The 16,339-nt window shown below is 47.1% G+C and overlaps 1 protein-coding gene across 1 annotated transcript in view; it reads left to right on the top strand.

The window, feature by feature from the left end:
* The window catches only part of LOC121269650 (homeobox protein BarH-like 2), a 41,285-nt gene extending 29,380 nt beyond the window's left edge, over nt 1-11,905 (top strand). The window contains exons 3-4 of the mRNA XM_041174417.1: nt 1,450-1,534; nt 11,553-11,905. Coding sequence (XP_041030351.1) covers nt 1,450-1,534; nt 11,553-11,690 — 223 coding nt within the window. The 3' untranslated portion in view covers nt 11,691-11,905. The remainder of the gene's footprint in view (nt 1-1,449; nt 1,535-11,552) is intronic.
* Nucleotides 11,906-16,339: the final 4,434 nt, after the last annotated feature.

Raw genomic sequence — 16,339 nt, forward strand, 5'->3', positions numbered from 1 at the left:
TCAGAAAAGACAGATGTGGGCCCATTACAAGCAAAGACAGAATCTATAATGGGAATAAGGAACCGGCTCAAAAAGTGAATATTTTGTGTCTGTCTTCATGAAGGTGGATATAGAAAACCCCTGAAATGTTAGGGAGCCAAGAGACGATTGAGATTAAGGATCTGAAAGAAATTAGTATTAGAGCAAAAAAAAAAGTTCTGGAGAAATTAACGAAGATGAAAGTTGAAAATTCTCCTGGATCTGATGATTTACATCCCAGAGTGTTGAAGGAGGTGGCTGTAGAGATAGTGAAGGTGGTCATCTTCCAAAATTCTATAGATTCTGGAACAGTTCCTGTAACTGAAAGGTAGGAAATGTAACTGCACTATTTAAGAAAGGAGGGGGCAGAAAATAGGGAATTACAGACTGGTTAGCCTAACATAGTAGTAGGGACAATGCTAGAAACTATTATCAAGGATATGATAACTGGACGCTTAGAAAATAATAGTAGGATTGGGCAGAGTCAACATGGATTTATGAAAAGGAAATCATTTTTGAAACACCTGTTGGAGTTTTTTGGGGATGAGTCATCTAATTGCCCCATCACAGTGTACTTTAAATACACCCTCACCGTATGTTCTATTTACCCCCTCACTGTGTACGTTAATTACCCCCCACCGTGTGCTCTAATTTCCCCCTCACTGTGTGCTCTAATTTCCCCATCACTGTGTGCTCTAATTGCCCCCTCATTGTGTGTTCTAATTTCCCCTCACTATGTGCTATAATTTCCCCCTCATTGTATGCTCTAATTTCCCTCTCACTGTGTGCTCTAATTGTCCCCTCACTGTGTGCTCTAAATGCCCCTCACTGTGTGCTCTAATTGCCCCCACATTGTGTGCCCTAATTTCCCCCTCACTGTGTGCTCTAATTTCCCCCTCACTGTATGCTCTAATTTCCCCCTCACTGTGTGCTCTAGTTGCCCTTCACTGTGTGCTCTAATTTCCCCCTTATTGTGTGATCTAATTACCCTTCATTGAGTGCTCTAATTTCACCCTCATTTTGTGCTCTAATTACCCCTCATTGAGTGTTCTAATTGCCCCTCACTGTGTGCTCTAATTGCCCCCTCACTGTGTGTTCTAATTTCCTCTCACTGACTGCTCTAATTACCCCTCACTGTGTGCTCTAATTTCCCCCTCACTGTGTGCTCTAATTGCCCTTCACTGTGTGCTCTAATTTCCCCCTCATTGTAAGCTCTAATTACCCTTCATTGAGTGCTCTAATTTCACCCTCATTTTGTGCTCTAATTACCCCTCATTGAGTGTTCTAATTGCCCCCTCATTGTGTGTTCTAATTGCCCCTCACTGTGTGCTCTAATTGCCCCCTCACTGTGTGTTCTAATTACCCCTCACTGTGTGCTCTAATTACCCCTCACTGTGTATTCTAATGACTCTGCTTTGTGTATTATCTCAGGTTGGATCTTGCACAGTCACTGGGATTAACTCAGCTTCAAGTGAAAACCTGGTACCAGAACCGAAGGATGAAGTGGAAGAAGCTGGTGAGTGCGGTTCATGTGCTTGATGTGTCTGAGCAGAGTTTGCAATTGGATCTTGGATTGGTGTTTAGCAATGTTATTGTAAAATCAGTAAAATATTTTAAACAAAAGAGAGAGCCCATGGCAGTTTTTGAAAATTCTTTCACAGCATGTGGGTGTCACTAGCTAGGCCAGTTTTTATTGCTTATCCCCAATTGCCCTTGGGAAGGTATTGGTGAGCTGCTATCTTGCTGCAGTCCAAGTGGTGTAGGTACACCCACAGTGCTGTTAGGAAGGGAGTTCCAGGATGTTGATCCAGTTAGAGTGAAGGAACGGCGATATATTTCCAAATCAGGATTGTGAGTAACTTGGAGGGTAACTTCCATGGGGTGATGTCCCCATGCATCTGCTGTCCTTGTCCTTCTTGGTGGTAGTTGGTTTGGAAGGTGTTGCAATGCCTTTTGTAGATGGTATACACTGCTGCCACTGTTTGTTTGTGTTGGAGGGAAGGAATGTTTGTGGATGAGGTGCTGATCAAGTGGGCTGCTTTGTCCTGGATGGTGTTGAGCTTCTTGAGCGTTGTGGGAGCTGCACTCATCCAGGCAAGTGCGGAGTATTCCATCACACTCCTGACTTATGCCTTGTAGATGGTGGACAGGCTTTGGTGAGTCAGGAGATGAGTTACTCGCCACAGGATTCCCAACCTCTGACCTGGGGCAGAATCATCCCAGATTTGCACTAAGTGCAGTAGTGGGTAGGGAAAACGATGTTTTACCCGCTGGAAGCAATCACGGCTTCTCACACCGTATCATCCCAAACCTGCTTCATTAATTATGCATTCCCGGGAAACACGCTCTCTTCATGGTGGGTGGGCTCTCATTCGCCCACCACGCCATCACCTGGCCACTTCATCACGCCGGGTGTCACATTTAAAGTCCAACGGCCGGTACACCTCTTCATGCTTCCAGCACAGGACTGCCACACAGAAGACAGGATGGCAAAAAAACTGCAGCCCCTCGGTTTAATAATGCGTCCCTCTAGCGCCTTTTGGATGCCGTGGAGGCACACCGTGATGTCCTCTACCTCTGCTCTGGCTGCAGTAGGGCAGTGGCATCACCAACAAGGCTTGGGAGGCAGTGGCAGTGGTGATCAGCACCAATGTCCTGTTAAAGAAGACAGCTACCCAGTGCAGAAAAAGAATGAATGACTCTGTTCTGCCAGGGTAAGTCGCTCTTCTCATCACTCTCAACTTACACACTCACAAACCCATCATACACCCACAGGGCTATCACTCACTGGCGATTCAAGGGACATCACCATTCACTCTCTCACACACACCTTCATTGTCCTCATCCTGTCCATGGGACCACTCACCACCCACACATGCCAGGCATACTTATCACCTGGACTGGCAGGTGTCCCGCTTACAGTCTCTCCATGGCAGTTCAAGCTGGCACACAACAGCAGGGAGAGGTCGCTTATCGGTGAAGGAATACCTGACATCAAGGTCCTCATGGACTTTGAAAATAGGGCCATCTAACTGGCCAGTGAGGATCTGGTCCTGTGCTGGCGGTGAGGTTGGTGCTGCTCTACCAAGTGAGGATCCAGCTGTGCAACATCCATCAGATGACCAGGCTGTGAGTGATGTGTCCTCTTTCACAGACCACTGCCAAGCATTAATTATCTCCCCTTGATTTCACAGGCACATCTGCCAAACAGCCAACAAAGTCCATGATCCAGGCCTCCAATCAAGCTCCGAGGAAACTCAGAAGAGGAATCTGCTGAAACCCTCCCTGAAGTCCCGTCACAGAGTTCACCCACATGCTCCACCAGCAGAAACACACACCTCATTGGGACTTAACTTTAAGGTAGCCTCAGGATCACAATCTGGTGAGCACACCACACTTTCTGATCCACAACAGGCAGCAGCAGGGATTTTCCAAATCCCTGGCACTCAGAGGGCTGCTGGAGGCCAGAACGTTGCTGAGTCTGAGTCAGATGACAAGCCTCTGGACTCGGTGATGTCACAGTTGCTTGCAAAGGCAAGCTCGGGAATATCAGGAAGGGATGTCCGCTGCACTCCTCAGATTGCAAGGCACGTTGGAGGACTCCATCCATCTTCAGGCTAAGGTGATAGCACCGGCATTGCAACGCACCAAGGTCAACACTGGTAGGATGGCGGCTGCCATGGAGGGCTTGATCCTGGACATCACTCTTGCGCTGCTGCAGGAGCTTAACTCCATTGCTGATGCCATCGTTGATCTTCAACAGTATGTGTGCGAGAGGGGTGTGGGGCAACCAGATCTCACTCCAGCTACCCCTTCTCCTCAAAGAATCAGCCAGGAAGGAGGATCAGCAGGTGTACCTCCTGGAGCCGTCCATCCAGGTGATTCCGGGAATGTCCGGCCCATCCGAATCCCCTCTTCCTGTGACCCCAGCAGCTCCAGCTCCACAGGGCGAGGAGGGGTGCCATTGCCACACAGCAGGATCCTGAAAGCTGGCCAGGGCCCTCCAAGTCTCGGCCCTCCAGAGGACGCCTGCCAAAGCCATCACAGACAGGGTGTCACAGTCAGCAGGCTGCCTCCATCTCCGCCGTGGATGGCCACAGTGGGGAACACTGAGATGTAGCAGCAGGGTTAGGAAAGTTTAGAAAGTGTGGTTGCACAGCCTGGGCATGGGTGTTAATCACTTGTACATAATGTCCACTATTAAACTCCCAAGAATGCCTCCCTGCCTATGATTCCTTGTTCTGATGAGCAGTGTTCTTGTCACTCAAATGTGAAACCTTTCTGCACAAGATGAAGGCAGGTGTCTCAGTCCTGGGCTCCTTTCCTGTGCTTTATGCAGCTTTTAGACCAAAGTGATGCTCCAGCCTCACACTCCCTGGACATATTAGTGTTCCGTATACCTCGATGGTGCTGGTCATTGCTGCCAGAGTGTGGTGGGCAGGCATCACAGAGTTCTCTCATTCACTCTGTGTGCTCTCAGCACCTTTAAGGTGGGACAGGCCCCCATCACACCAGCATCTGTGACCAGTGATGCTGTGCTCCTGAAGGGGACAGGTGCTGAAGGTGGACAAAGGATCAGATGCTTCTAAAATTTCATCTCTGCGTCTCTATGATGTGACCCTGATCACAGAGTGCAAATGAGCTGCCCTCAGCCAGACAGGAGTCAGACATTCTCAGAAGCTGTGTGAAGATTTATGGAGTGTCCTCTCTGAATGTCGTCATCATCCTCCTGCAATCGAGGACTCTTAGGGCTTCTACTGCGTATGCATGACAGGAGCTTTAGCGCAGAGGGTATGTGCACTGCCATAAGCCAGAATGGAGTCAAATGTTCACAGCTGCAGTGTGAGGAACTATGGTGTCTCCTCACTGTATGTCGGCATCATCCTCTACAAATCTGGCAGCTATGAGGGACTGCCAAGTGTGCCTGCCTCATCTAGCCAGTGCAAGGGCCTCACCACTGTCATCGTTGCCTTCGAGTGTCTCTTCACCATCTTTACCGTCAATGGTGTCATCATCAGAGGAGGCCTCCAGCTCCTCTCCCCATTACAGCGCCAGGTTGTAAAGGGTGCAGCAGATGACAACGATGCGTGACACCCTCTGTGGACTGTATTGTAGGGCTCCACCAGACCATTCCAGGTACTGGGACCTCATTTTCAGCATCCTAAAGGTTTGCTCCACCAAGTTGCGAGCTGCAACAAGAGCCTCATTATACCATCGCTCTGCTGCAGTCTGAGGCCCCTGTACAGGTATCATCAGCCACGACCTCTGTGGGTAGACCTGTGAACCCTGAAAGATGTCAGGGATCTGTGACCGACTGAGAATGTAGGAGTCATGGACACTCCCTGGAAACCGTGCGCAGACCTACAGGATGCGTCTACGGTGGTCGCACACCAGCTGCACATTCAGCGAATGGAATCCCTTGCGGCTGACATAGTTGACTGCTTATTGCAATGGAGATCTGAGCACCACATGAGTGCAGTCAATGGCAACCTTACCTCTGGGAAACCCAAGATCTGGGCAACTCCAATCCGTCTTGAATCCTGGCTCTCCTGGTCCTGGGCGAAATGTACAAAGTTGTGTGCCTTCACGAAGATGGCACCTGTGACCTGATGGATGCATTTTGGGTGGAGACTTGTGTTATCCCACAGAGGCCACCTCTGGAGCTCTGAAAGGAGCCACTAGCATAAAAATTGAGCACCACTGTCACTTTCATGGCCACTGGTAGTGGATGCCCTCCATGTCCCCGTGGCACCAAATCCTGCTGTAGTTGACAGATGTGGCCGACCAGTTCCTTAGACATGCACATTCTTGGTGACACTGGTTGTTGGTCATCTGTGGGAATGAAAGGGGGCGTCTAAAGACCCTGTGTATGGCTAGGCGCCAATCAACAATGGGTCGCTGTGGCTCTTCAGCACCGTATGTGGGAGCCCCAGCTGCCCCTTCTCCCAGAGGTTGATGCTCCTCCCTCTGCACAATGTGGAACCTCAGTCACTCTCTCTTCCGTCACCTTCACTCTCTGTAAGCCATGAGGCATAGAGCTAGTTCACCAGGCTCCATGATCCTGATGTACTCCCCCTGCAGGATGAAAGAGAGTGACACATGGGTTAGCATGGGTGTACCAAGAACCTGTCCAGGCTAAGTCTGAAGGCCAGAGAGTGCTGGCCACCACTTGGATGGCCAGAGTTTAGTGCACTGCATGGCTGCCTGAACCCTACCCACCTCTGCCCACTCCACCTGACCAATTGGTGGCAGCTTCATCCAATGGACTGCATGCTGTACTCTCAGCTCAGGCACAGGCATCCTCCTAACCTGCACAGCAAGGCTGCACTGTTAGCTTCAGCCATGGGGGAGACTGGTTCAAACCAGGATGATAACATTGCAAGTGTCTGTGAGCACCTCCAGCAGTGACTGCTCTGTATTCAGCTTTAGCGAGGAGATTATACAACGTGACCAGTCGTCCAACTGCTCTGCATCCACTAAAATGTTCATGAATTTGCAGTCTGTGCCCAATGGGTGAAAAGCTCTGGAGCACTTAGAGGTGGCATTTTCATGCCACTGAGTTGCTTGAGTGAGCAGATGAGCTAGAGGCCCAACTCCACGTATGTCAATGTAGCTGCATCTGAACTGCCTCAGCTGCAGAGGAATGGTCACTTTATACAAGGTTTCCATCATGCATAGCTGCTTCCCTCTCTCCTACCCAGCATGTGCTTGTACACTACATTCAACCGCAGGGTAGGGCAGTGCTTGCCCAGCCCCCCACAAACGTGCCACAGCCTTGAAGTCCAACAGGTGATCCGGGCGAGTGTTGCATGACATTACTGTGCACTCACCTTCAAGTTCCCCTCAAAGTGTGGCCCGCCAAGTACACGCCTTATAAATGCTGTTGTGAAACATGTTGGCATGCAATCATACAGGGGTGGATCATTCCAGCGGGCTGGCCTTATAATGATATGCAGATATATTACAATGAGGTTCCCACATCCGATGGCAGGAAATGTGGCCCACTATCTATGGGCTAAGCGGACGATCGCAAACTGGTTTCATGACGTCATGACACCGATTTCTAGCCTTCTCACCACATTGCCCGCTCATGCCGCCGAGCATGCCTGATGCCAGCGGGCACGGAAAATTTCACCCCTGGTCTTGTAGCAACAGTATTTATATGGCTGGTCCAGTTCAGTTAATGGTCAATGGTAACTGCCAGGATGTTGATGTGGAGGATTCAGTGGTGGTAATGCCATTGAATGTCAAGGGGAGATGGTTAGATTCTTTCTTGATGGAGGGACTAGTTGCAGCTACTATTTCTCGTGAACTGCTGATGTGGGAGGGATTGTGGGCACCCAGTTGGGGGGCACAGGAGGATATTTACCCAGAGCGTGTATTTTAGAGGGGATTTGTATGCAACCCCCTCTGGCTTTCCCAGAGGCCTGCCCTATCGTGGGAGATCCCAGCTGACACAATGACTTGTTTATTACAGGCAGCAGGAGATTTCTCGATGTCACAGAATCATGAACATCACTCACCAGGAGGTGAAGGTTTGGTCCATTCTAGCAATGACTGTGCAGTCAATCTGTGTGAGATGGATGTGGGATAATGTGGCTCTGCAGGCAATCTCCTTTTTCATTCCATCAATATGGAGGATGGACATGGGAAAGTACAGAAGCAGTAAAGTGTGATACCAGCATGAGAGAGCTTATCTATTAGAGAAGACTGAAAAGGCAGGGATTCTTCTCCATGGAAAAATGGAGGCTGAGGGGTGACCTGATAAAGGTCTTTAGGATTACTAAAGGGCTTGATACTGTAGATGTAGAGAAGTTGCTACCATCCATATGTGTATCCAAAACTAGGGCCCATAAATATAACATAGTCACTAATAAATCCATCATGGAATACAAGAGAAACCTCCTTACTCAGGGTGGTGAAAATGTGGAACATTTTACCCTAGCAAGTGACTGATGAAAATGACAGATGCATTTAAGGGGAAACTAGATTAGCATTCTGAGGGAGGAAATAACAGAAGGATTAGCTGATAGGGAAGCATGGTGGGCTGAATGGCCAGTTTTTGCATGTTCTCTGTAGTTCTATGTAACAGACTCTGCAGATTACCTGGACTCTCCCAAACATTAACGCTCTCTCTCTCTCTCTCTCTCACGTATCTTCTACTCTCCCTTCATCAGCTCCCATGGCCTCTCTGGGCTACTCATTTTCCACATTAACCACTCTCCGCTGTAGTTAATTAAATCTATTTGTTGTCAGCCTGTGGCTACAGCAGGGAATGAGTTAGAATTGGCACTCGACATTTAAAAGAAGATATTCATCTTCCTCTGAGAATCTGGATCAGCCAAACCAGTAATCACAGTCAGAATCATCACTGATTCCACAGAGACATAATCACTGGTACACATGGAGAGCCCTGCAGTGATCCCCACTCCCACCCATGCTTTTGTATCTCTGTTACTCATCTGACCAGCTAATTGACACATTGTTATTGGAAACTAATTGATTTGCAAATCAGATTTACAGATGATGTGGGCAGCAAGAAGTGCAGGAGGAGGGAGAGAGTAAGAGAGGCAGTGACCACCTCCATCCACCCATGTTCCCAGTGAGCACGAGGACCTGAACTCAGGCAGCGTCTCAATTCCCCATTCACTTACAGTCCCACAAGTCCACACACCTTTCCTCTTGCAACTCATTGCCTTTTGTCACTCCAGATCTTATCTCACTGCGAAGTTAAATAGCAACACACATACAGAACAAAAATTAAATGCGCGTCAGCATTCATCAAAAAAAAAATCCCAACTCACCCTTGTACAAGCCCTTGGTGTCTGTCTTGTGTGAACCTTGCTCTATCTGGTGGTCCCATGAAAAGATTTCCTAAAGTCTACAGATTAAGAGGTGAAAAGTTGTTGAGCTTCCATTGAGGACACCATGGCAGGTGGTAGGTGACCTCCAGAACCCGGTCACACACGGCAGCATTGCAGGGTGGGCTGAGCAGTCTTGCCCGACTGGTTATGTGGCACTAACAAGGGCACTGGTGGAGTGGGTGAAGCGGAAGCAGGCATGAGTTTCCCTTGAGAAAGGAGGTGCGGTGCGTCTCCTAATCCCCTGGGACTGTGCCTCAGTACTCAGGGCTCTGCTTGAGTACAGAGCGCTGAAGCGAGGTGTACAGGCTCATTGGCAGACTGATCAGTGCATCTCTCATTTTACATCAGCCTTTATCAGGACCCTATGCCCTCAAAGTCTGCAGATGAGCTCTCTATAGAGAGAACCCTCCCTGTGGCAAGCTGGCAGTGCTGATATCCTTATCCCTTGTCCTGGTTGCTGTGCATTTATGCTGGATGAGACACCAGGCCCAGGTCTCTGATGGTCCCAGTCTCTGAGCCGCTGCATGTCAGGGTGAGATTCAGAAAAGCTGGTCTCCTGTTAAGTCTCATGTTACTGAAGTGGTTCCAGGAGATCCACAGACTCACAATCACCATATGGTTACAGCACAGAAAGAATCAATCGGCTGCCATGTCTGTGCTGGCACTCTGAAGGAGTAATTCACCTATTGCCATTCTCCTGTCTTCTCCCCTGTAACTCTGCACCTTCTTCCTTTTCAGATAACAGTCCAATTCCCGATTGAATCAGCCTCCGCCACACTCTGAGGCAATGCATTCCAGATTCTAACCACTCACTGCGTGAAAAAGGTTTTTCTCATATCACTGTTGATTCTTTTGCCAAATACCTTAAATCTGTGCCCTCTTGTTCTCAATCCTTCCACCAATGGGAACAGTTTCTCCATATCGACTCTGTCCAAACCCCTCGTGATTTTGAATACCTCTATCAAATTTCCTCTCAACCTTCTCCTCTCCAAGGAGAACAATCCCAACTTCTCCAATCTATTTACATAACTGAAGTTCCTCATCCCTGGAACCATTTTCCTCAATCTTCTCTGCACTGTCTCCAATGCCTTCTCTACCTCCCTAAAGTGTGGCGTCCAGAGCTGGGCCATCTGAGGCCAAACCAGAGTTTTATACAAATTCAACATAACTTCCTTGATCTTGTACTTTATGCCCCTATTATCCTAGGAATTGTTTGTTTTATTAACCACTCTCTCAACCTGCCCTGCCACCTGCAATGATTTGTACACATGTACACCCAGATCCTTCCGTACCTTGACCCTCTTTAGAATTTTATCCTTTATATTGTCTTTCTGCATTCTTCCTACCAAAGTAAATCACTTCACACTTCTCTGTATTACACTTTATCTGCCAACCTGTCTATGTCATTTTGAAGTTCTACTTTATCCTCCTCAGTTTATCCCTAATCACCTCCCACTGCTCCTTTTACCACCCTCTCATACAGCCTTTTGAAGACTTTTGGATTGCCTTTAATGTTAGCTGTCAGTCTCTCTTCATATCGCCCTTTGTTTCTCTTAGTTGCTTTTTAAATTCCTTAGCTACTGAAAGAGAGAGACAAGGATTAGCTTGTGGTGTGAAGGGAGACCAGAGAGTAAGGTGACAGCTTTGTCACGCTGAGTGCGTGGGTAAGGGAAAAGTGAGGAGAAAGAGGATTAGTTTTGAAGAAAGCTTGCTCAGTATCTCCTTCAGTGAGGATGGTCTCCACTCTGCTGCTGCCCAGGATGACCAGCACATTCTTTTCAAGAGCAGGTGGGATCTTCCACTTCTGTTGGCAGCCTGTTGCCTGATGTTGTATGTGGTCTTCTCCTGCACAAATAGAGTGTGTTAGTGAGTAGGGTTAGGAGAATGTGTGGCTATTATGGTGGAATAGGTGTCAGTCTGTATGCAAGACAAGCATTGTAAGAGAGGGCTGTAATAGCAGCATGTGAGTTTGAGGAGGAGGAGATGTAGTGAAGTGTGTGCCATGAAGCTAAGAGCAAATGGGAGTTGTGGATAGGAAGCCTTGAGTGCTGTCAGTGGGCTTATTCGTGTGGCTGCAAATGGTGCAGTTGTGAGCAGTGAATAAGAGAGGTCATCTTACCTTAACATCTCTGGTTAGATCACTGCATTTCTTGAGCCATTGCAACCATGTCTTGTGTGCAGTGCTCCTGGAATTGACATACTCTGCAATTTTTTCCCACTGTTGGTGGAGAACTCTGTTCTCATCTGCACTGCCTAACAGTGCCTCCAGGGCAGCATTGGAGATCCTCAGTGCCTGCTGTTCCTTCATTCAACCGCTTCGTCAACACAAATGCTTAGATGGTGTCTGCAGCCAGAATGCATCTTCCCTGCAAGTGCCATCATAGATACCTGATATCCCTCCCCACACTGGGGTAGGTCTACAGTCGATGAGTAACGTAGGTGGATCTGTTTATTCCACTGCATCATTATAAATGTCAGCAGGAATATACCTTGCTGCCTGAGTCAATACCAACAGACACGTGCTGTGTGTGTCCTGCCCATTGCTGGTTGTGATCGAATTTCTACGCTGCAGTGTGTTTAAGTAATCCCCGCTTTCCTCTCAATCACAGCTATCACTTGCAGATTGCCCAGATGTTGACATCCATGTTTAAACCAATTTCTCTAATGCAGGTGCTGAAAGGAGGACATGAGGCTCCAACAAAGCCCAAAGGAAGGCCAAAGAAAAACTCCATCCCCACCACAGAGGAAATCGAGGCCGAAGAGAAAGAGGCCAAATCAGCACAAGAGCAGGAAACAGGTCCTTCCTGAGAAAATGGATCAGCACAAATAAACTCTTTTATTCTTCACTATGCACTGGTGCCATGGGACACTGCTGTAGCTTGTAGTGGAGACCCAAGAATGCAATGTACAGCCAGACTGCTGCCTAATCCAGCAGCTGTGTGTAAATATTGACATTAATTTAATGGGAGCTGGGAGCTGATGCTGTGTTTATAAGGGGATTATGAATAAAATATTGTATATTATTTTGGCGTAGTCTCTGTTTTAGTGGATCTAGCTTCACAATGGTTTCGGATTGATGGCTTTTTCATTTCTGATCAACCCTCTGACATATTTACTTATTATTTATTCATGGGCTGTGAGTGTTGCTGGCAGAGTTTTGTTGCCCATCCCTAATTGCCCTTGAGAAGGTGGTGGTGAGCTGCCTTCTTGAACTGTGGCAGTGTGGGGTGCAGGTCCACACTCAGTAGTACATAGAAAGGAGACCCAGGGTTTTGACCCAGCGACAGTGAAGGAGCAGCAGTTGCAGTTCCAAGTCAGGATGGTGAGTGACTTGGAGGGGAACTTATAGGCGGTGGTGTTCCTATGCATCTGCTGCCCTTTTCCTTCTAGGTGGCAGAAGTCATGGGTTTGGAAGGTGCTGTTGAAGTAGTCTTGCTCAATTGCTGTAGTGCACCTTGTAGATGGTACACACTGCTGCTACTGTGCATCGGTGGTGGAGGGAATAAATGTTTGTGGATGGAATGCCAATCAAGTGGGCTGCTTTGTCCTGGATGGTGTCAAGCTTCTTGAGTGTTGTTGGAGCCACCCTCAGCCAGGCAAGTGGGAAGTATTCCATCATGCTCCTGACTTGTGCCTTGTAGATGGTGGACAGGCTTTGGGGATCAGGAGGTGAGTTACTTGCTGTATAATTAATAGCCTCTGGTCTGCTCTAGCCACAGTATTTGTATGGCTTGTCCAGTTCAGTTTCTGGCCAGAATGTTGATCATGGGTAATTCAGCGATGGTAATGTCATTGAATGTCAAGGGAAGATAGTTAGATTCCCTCTTTTTGGAGATGGTTGTTGCCTGGCACTTGTGTGAGGTAGATATCAGCCTAAGCTTGAATGTTGTCTAGATCTTGCTGCATTTGGACAGGGACATCTTCAGTATCTGGGGAGTCACGTATGGTGCTGAACATTGTGCAATCATCAGCAAACATCCCCACTTCTGACCTTACAAGGGAAGAAAGGCCATTGATGAAGCAGCTGAAGATAGTTGGGCTGAGGACACTAACCTGAGGAACTTCTTCAGTGACGTCCCTGGACTGAAATGATTCACTTCCAACAATCACAACTTCCTTTGTGCGACGTATGACAACCAGCGGAGAGTTTTCCCCCTGATTCTCATTAACCTCAGTTTTGCTAGAGCTCCTTAATACCTTAACTCAGTCAAATGCTGCCTTCATGTCAAGGGCAGTCATTCTCACCTAGCTGCTTGAGTTCAGCTTTTAAGTCCTTTTTTTGGACCAAGGCTGTAATGAGGTCAGGAGCTTAGTGGCCCTGACAGAACCCAAACTGAGTATCAGTGAGCAGGTTATTGCTGTCTAAGTGCGGTTTGATAGCACTGTCGACAATGCCTCCCACCACTTTGCTGATTTTAGAGAGTAGGCTGATGGGGGCGTTAATTGGCAGGGTTGGATTTGTCCTGCTTTTTGTGTATAAGAGATACTTGAGCAATTTTCCACATGGTTGGGTGCTGTTGCTGGCTAGGGGCACAGCAAGTTCTGGAGCACACGTCTTCAGTACTGCAGCAGGGAGTTTGTCAGGGGTCGTAACTGCCTTCAGCATTTACTGATATCACGAGTGAATCACGGTGAATCTGTGATGCTGGAAACCTCAGGAGGACACCTCCTTACGTAAATCCCTTTTTAGGTCCATTATCGCTCATGTTTTTACTATTTATATGACTATAGAAGACTTCTGGATTCTCTTTTATGTTAGCTGCTAGTCTCTTCTCATATTCTTTCTTATCTTCACCTATTTGGTTTTCTTCTTTGTCCCTATCTCTTCTGTCATCCAGAGAACTCTGTATTAGTTTGACTCATCTTTTATCCACATGGGAAGGTACCTTGACTGTATCTTCTCTTTAACCTTGACTGTTCCATTACAGTCTTGCTTGCCAATCTTTGATTCCAATTTACCTAGGCCAGGTCCATTCCCACCTCACTGAAGTTGGCCCTCCCCTCAGTAATTGTTTTTACTCTGGATTGCTCCTGGTCAGTATAAGGGGCAGGCCATTTAGGACTGACATGAGGAGGAACTTCTTTACTCAGAGGGTGGTGAATCTTTGGAATTCTCTGCCCCAGAGGGCTCTGGAGGCTCAGTCATTGAGTACGTTCAAGACTGAGATCGATAGATTCCTACATATTAAAAACATCAAGTGATACGGGGATAGTGCAGGAAAATGTTGTTGAAGTAGAAGATCAGCCATGATATAGAATGGCGGAGTGGGGTCAAAGGGCTGAATGGCCTACCCTGTTCCTGCTTCTTATATTCTTATGTCCATTTCCACAGCCAAATTAAACCTTATGATACAATGATCACTGCTCACTAAATGTTCCCCCTGCTGACATTTGGTCTACTTGGTCAAACTCATTCCCCAGATCCAGGTCCAGCAATGCCTCCTTTCTCATTGGACTGGAAACATACTGATCTAGAAAATTCTCCTGAACACACCCTAGGAACTCTTGCCGCTTTCAGCCCTATATACTATTACAGTACCAGTCTATATTAGGATAATTAAAATCCACATTATAATTTCTATAATCTTGCACATCTCATCACCTTGTACAATGGCTCCTCTATATTGTTCCCACTACATGGTGGCTGATAGAATGCACCCAGCAATGTGGTGATACCTTTATTATTTCTTAGCTCTAATCAATAGATCCTTTCCTGACTCCTCTCTCTTCAGCACTGCAATGTTCTCCTGAATCAATACTGTCACCCTCCTCCTTTCTTTCTTTCCTGAACACCTTGTATCCAGGAAGATTTATTTACTCAGTGCTGCTCTTCTTTGAACAAGATCTCCGTTATCACAATAGCATTATATTTCTATGTGGCTATCTGCATGTGCAGCTCAGCGATTTTATTTACTGCACTCTGAGCATTCACATACATGTATATTAATGCTAATTTAGACTTTATTACATTCCCTTTTACTCTGACTCAACCTAATACCTTACTATTTCTTACTCTAGTGCGATATGACTCTCCTGCCTAATATTACTTTCTGCTTCCTACACCCCTACCAAGTTAGTTTTAATCCTCCTCAATAGCAGTAGCAAATCACCCACTATCAGGATATTGTTCCCGGCTCTTTTCAGATGCAAACCATTCGGCCTGTACAGAGCCCATCTCTCCAGAACTGGTCCCAATGTTCCAGGAATCTGAAGCTCTCCCTTCTGCACCATCTCACCAGCCATGTATTCATCTGCTTCATCCTCATAATATCAGGATACACAGTGACACACAGAATACACAGCAATACATGGAATACACCTCAATACCCAGAATACACAGCAATACATGGAATACACCTCAATACCCAGAATACACATCAATACCCAGAATACACAGCTATACATGGACTACACATCAATACCCAGAATACACAGCTATACATGGAATACACAATGATACAGGGAGGGCTCAGTGCTTCCAGATGCATATCATGCTGGGCGGGCCTTAATTGGCCTGCTCACTTAAAATGGTGGGCAGACCTGATCGGGGGCACTGATCAGTTCTGTCCCCGCCTGCCCCCACACAACCCCTCTCGACGGGGGAAAATTCTCCCCCTGGTATACACAGCAATACCCGGAATACACAAAATACTCAGCAATATGCAGACTATACAGCGATACACAGAATTAATAGCAATATTCAGAATATACAGAGTTAAACTGTGATTCACAGAATAAACAGCAATATACAGAATACACAGTGATAAAAAACATAGCAATGTACGGAATGTTGATAAAGTTAAGGGGATACTGAATAGAGGTGTTCAAATTTATGATGAGTTTTGAGTGCAAGTCAGGAGAAGCTAGTTCCTCTGATATGTGGATCAGTAATCAGAGATCATGGATTGAAAATAGTTTGCAGGAGCTAGAAAGGAAATGATGAGAATCTTTTTCACACAGAAGGTTATGAACACATGACCTGAAAGCAAGGGAGAAGCAGATTCCATAGACACAAAAGCAAGATTGTTGTAGTTGTTGGAGGTCAACCATCTCAGCCCCAGGACATCACTGCAGGAGCTCCTCAGGGTAATGTCCTCGGCCCAACCACCTTCAACTGCTTCATCAATAGACAACGGTCAGACTTGGGCTGAAAAGTGGCAAGTAACATTTGTGCCACACAAGTGCCAGGCAATGACCATCTCCAATAAGACAGAATCTAGCCATTGCCCCTTGACATTCACTGGCATTGCCATCACTGAATCCCCCACTATTAACATCCTGGGGGTTACCATTAACCAGAAACTGAGCTGGACTAGCCATATAAATACTGTGACTACAAGAGCAGGTCAAAGGCTGGGAGTTCTGCAGCGAGTGACTCACCTCCTGACTCTCCAAAGCCTGTCCACCATCTACAAGGCAATAATCAGGAGTGTGATGGAATACTCTTCACTTGCTTG

The sequence above is a fragment of the Carcharodon carcharias genome, chromosome 25, assembly GCF_017639515.1.
Source record: "Carcharodon carcharias isolate sCarCar2 chromosome 25, sCarCar2.pri, whole genome shotgun sequence".
Classification (NCBI taxonomy): Eukaryota; Metazoa; Chordata; class Chondrichthyes; order Lamniformes; family Lamnidae; genus Carcharodon; species Carcharodon carcharias.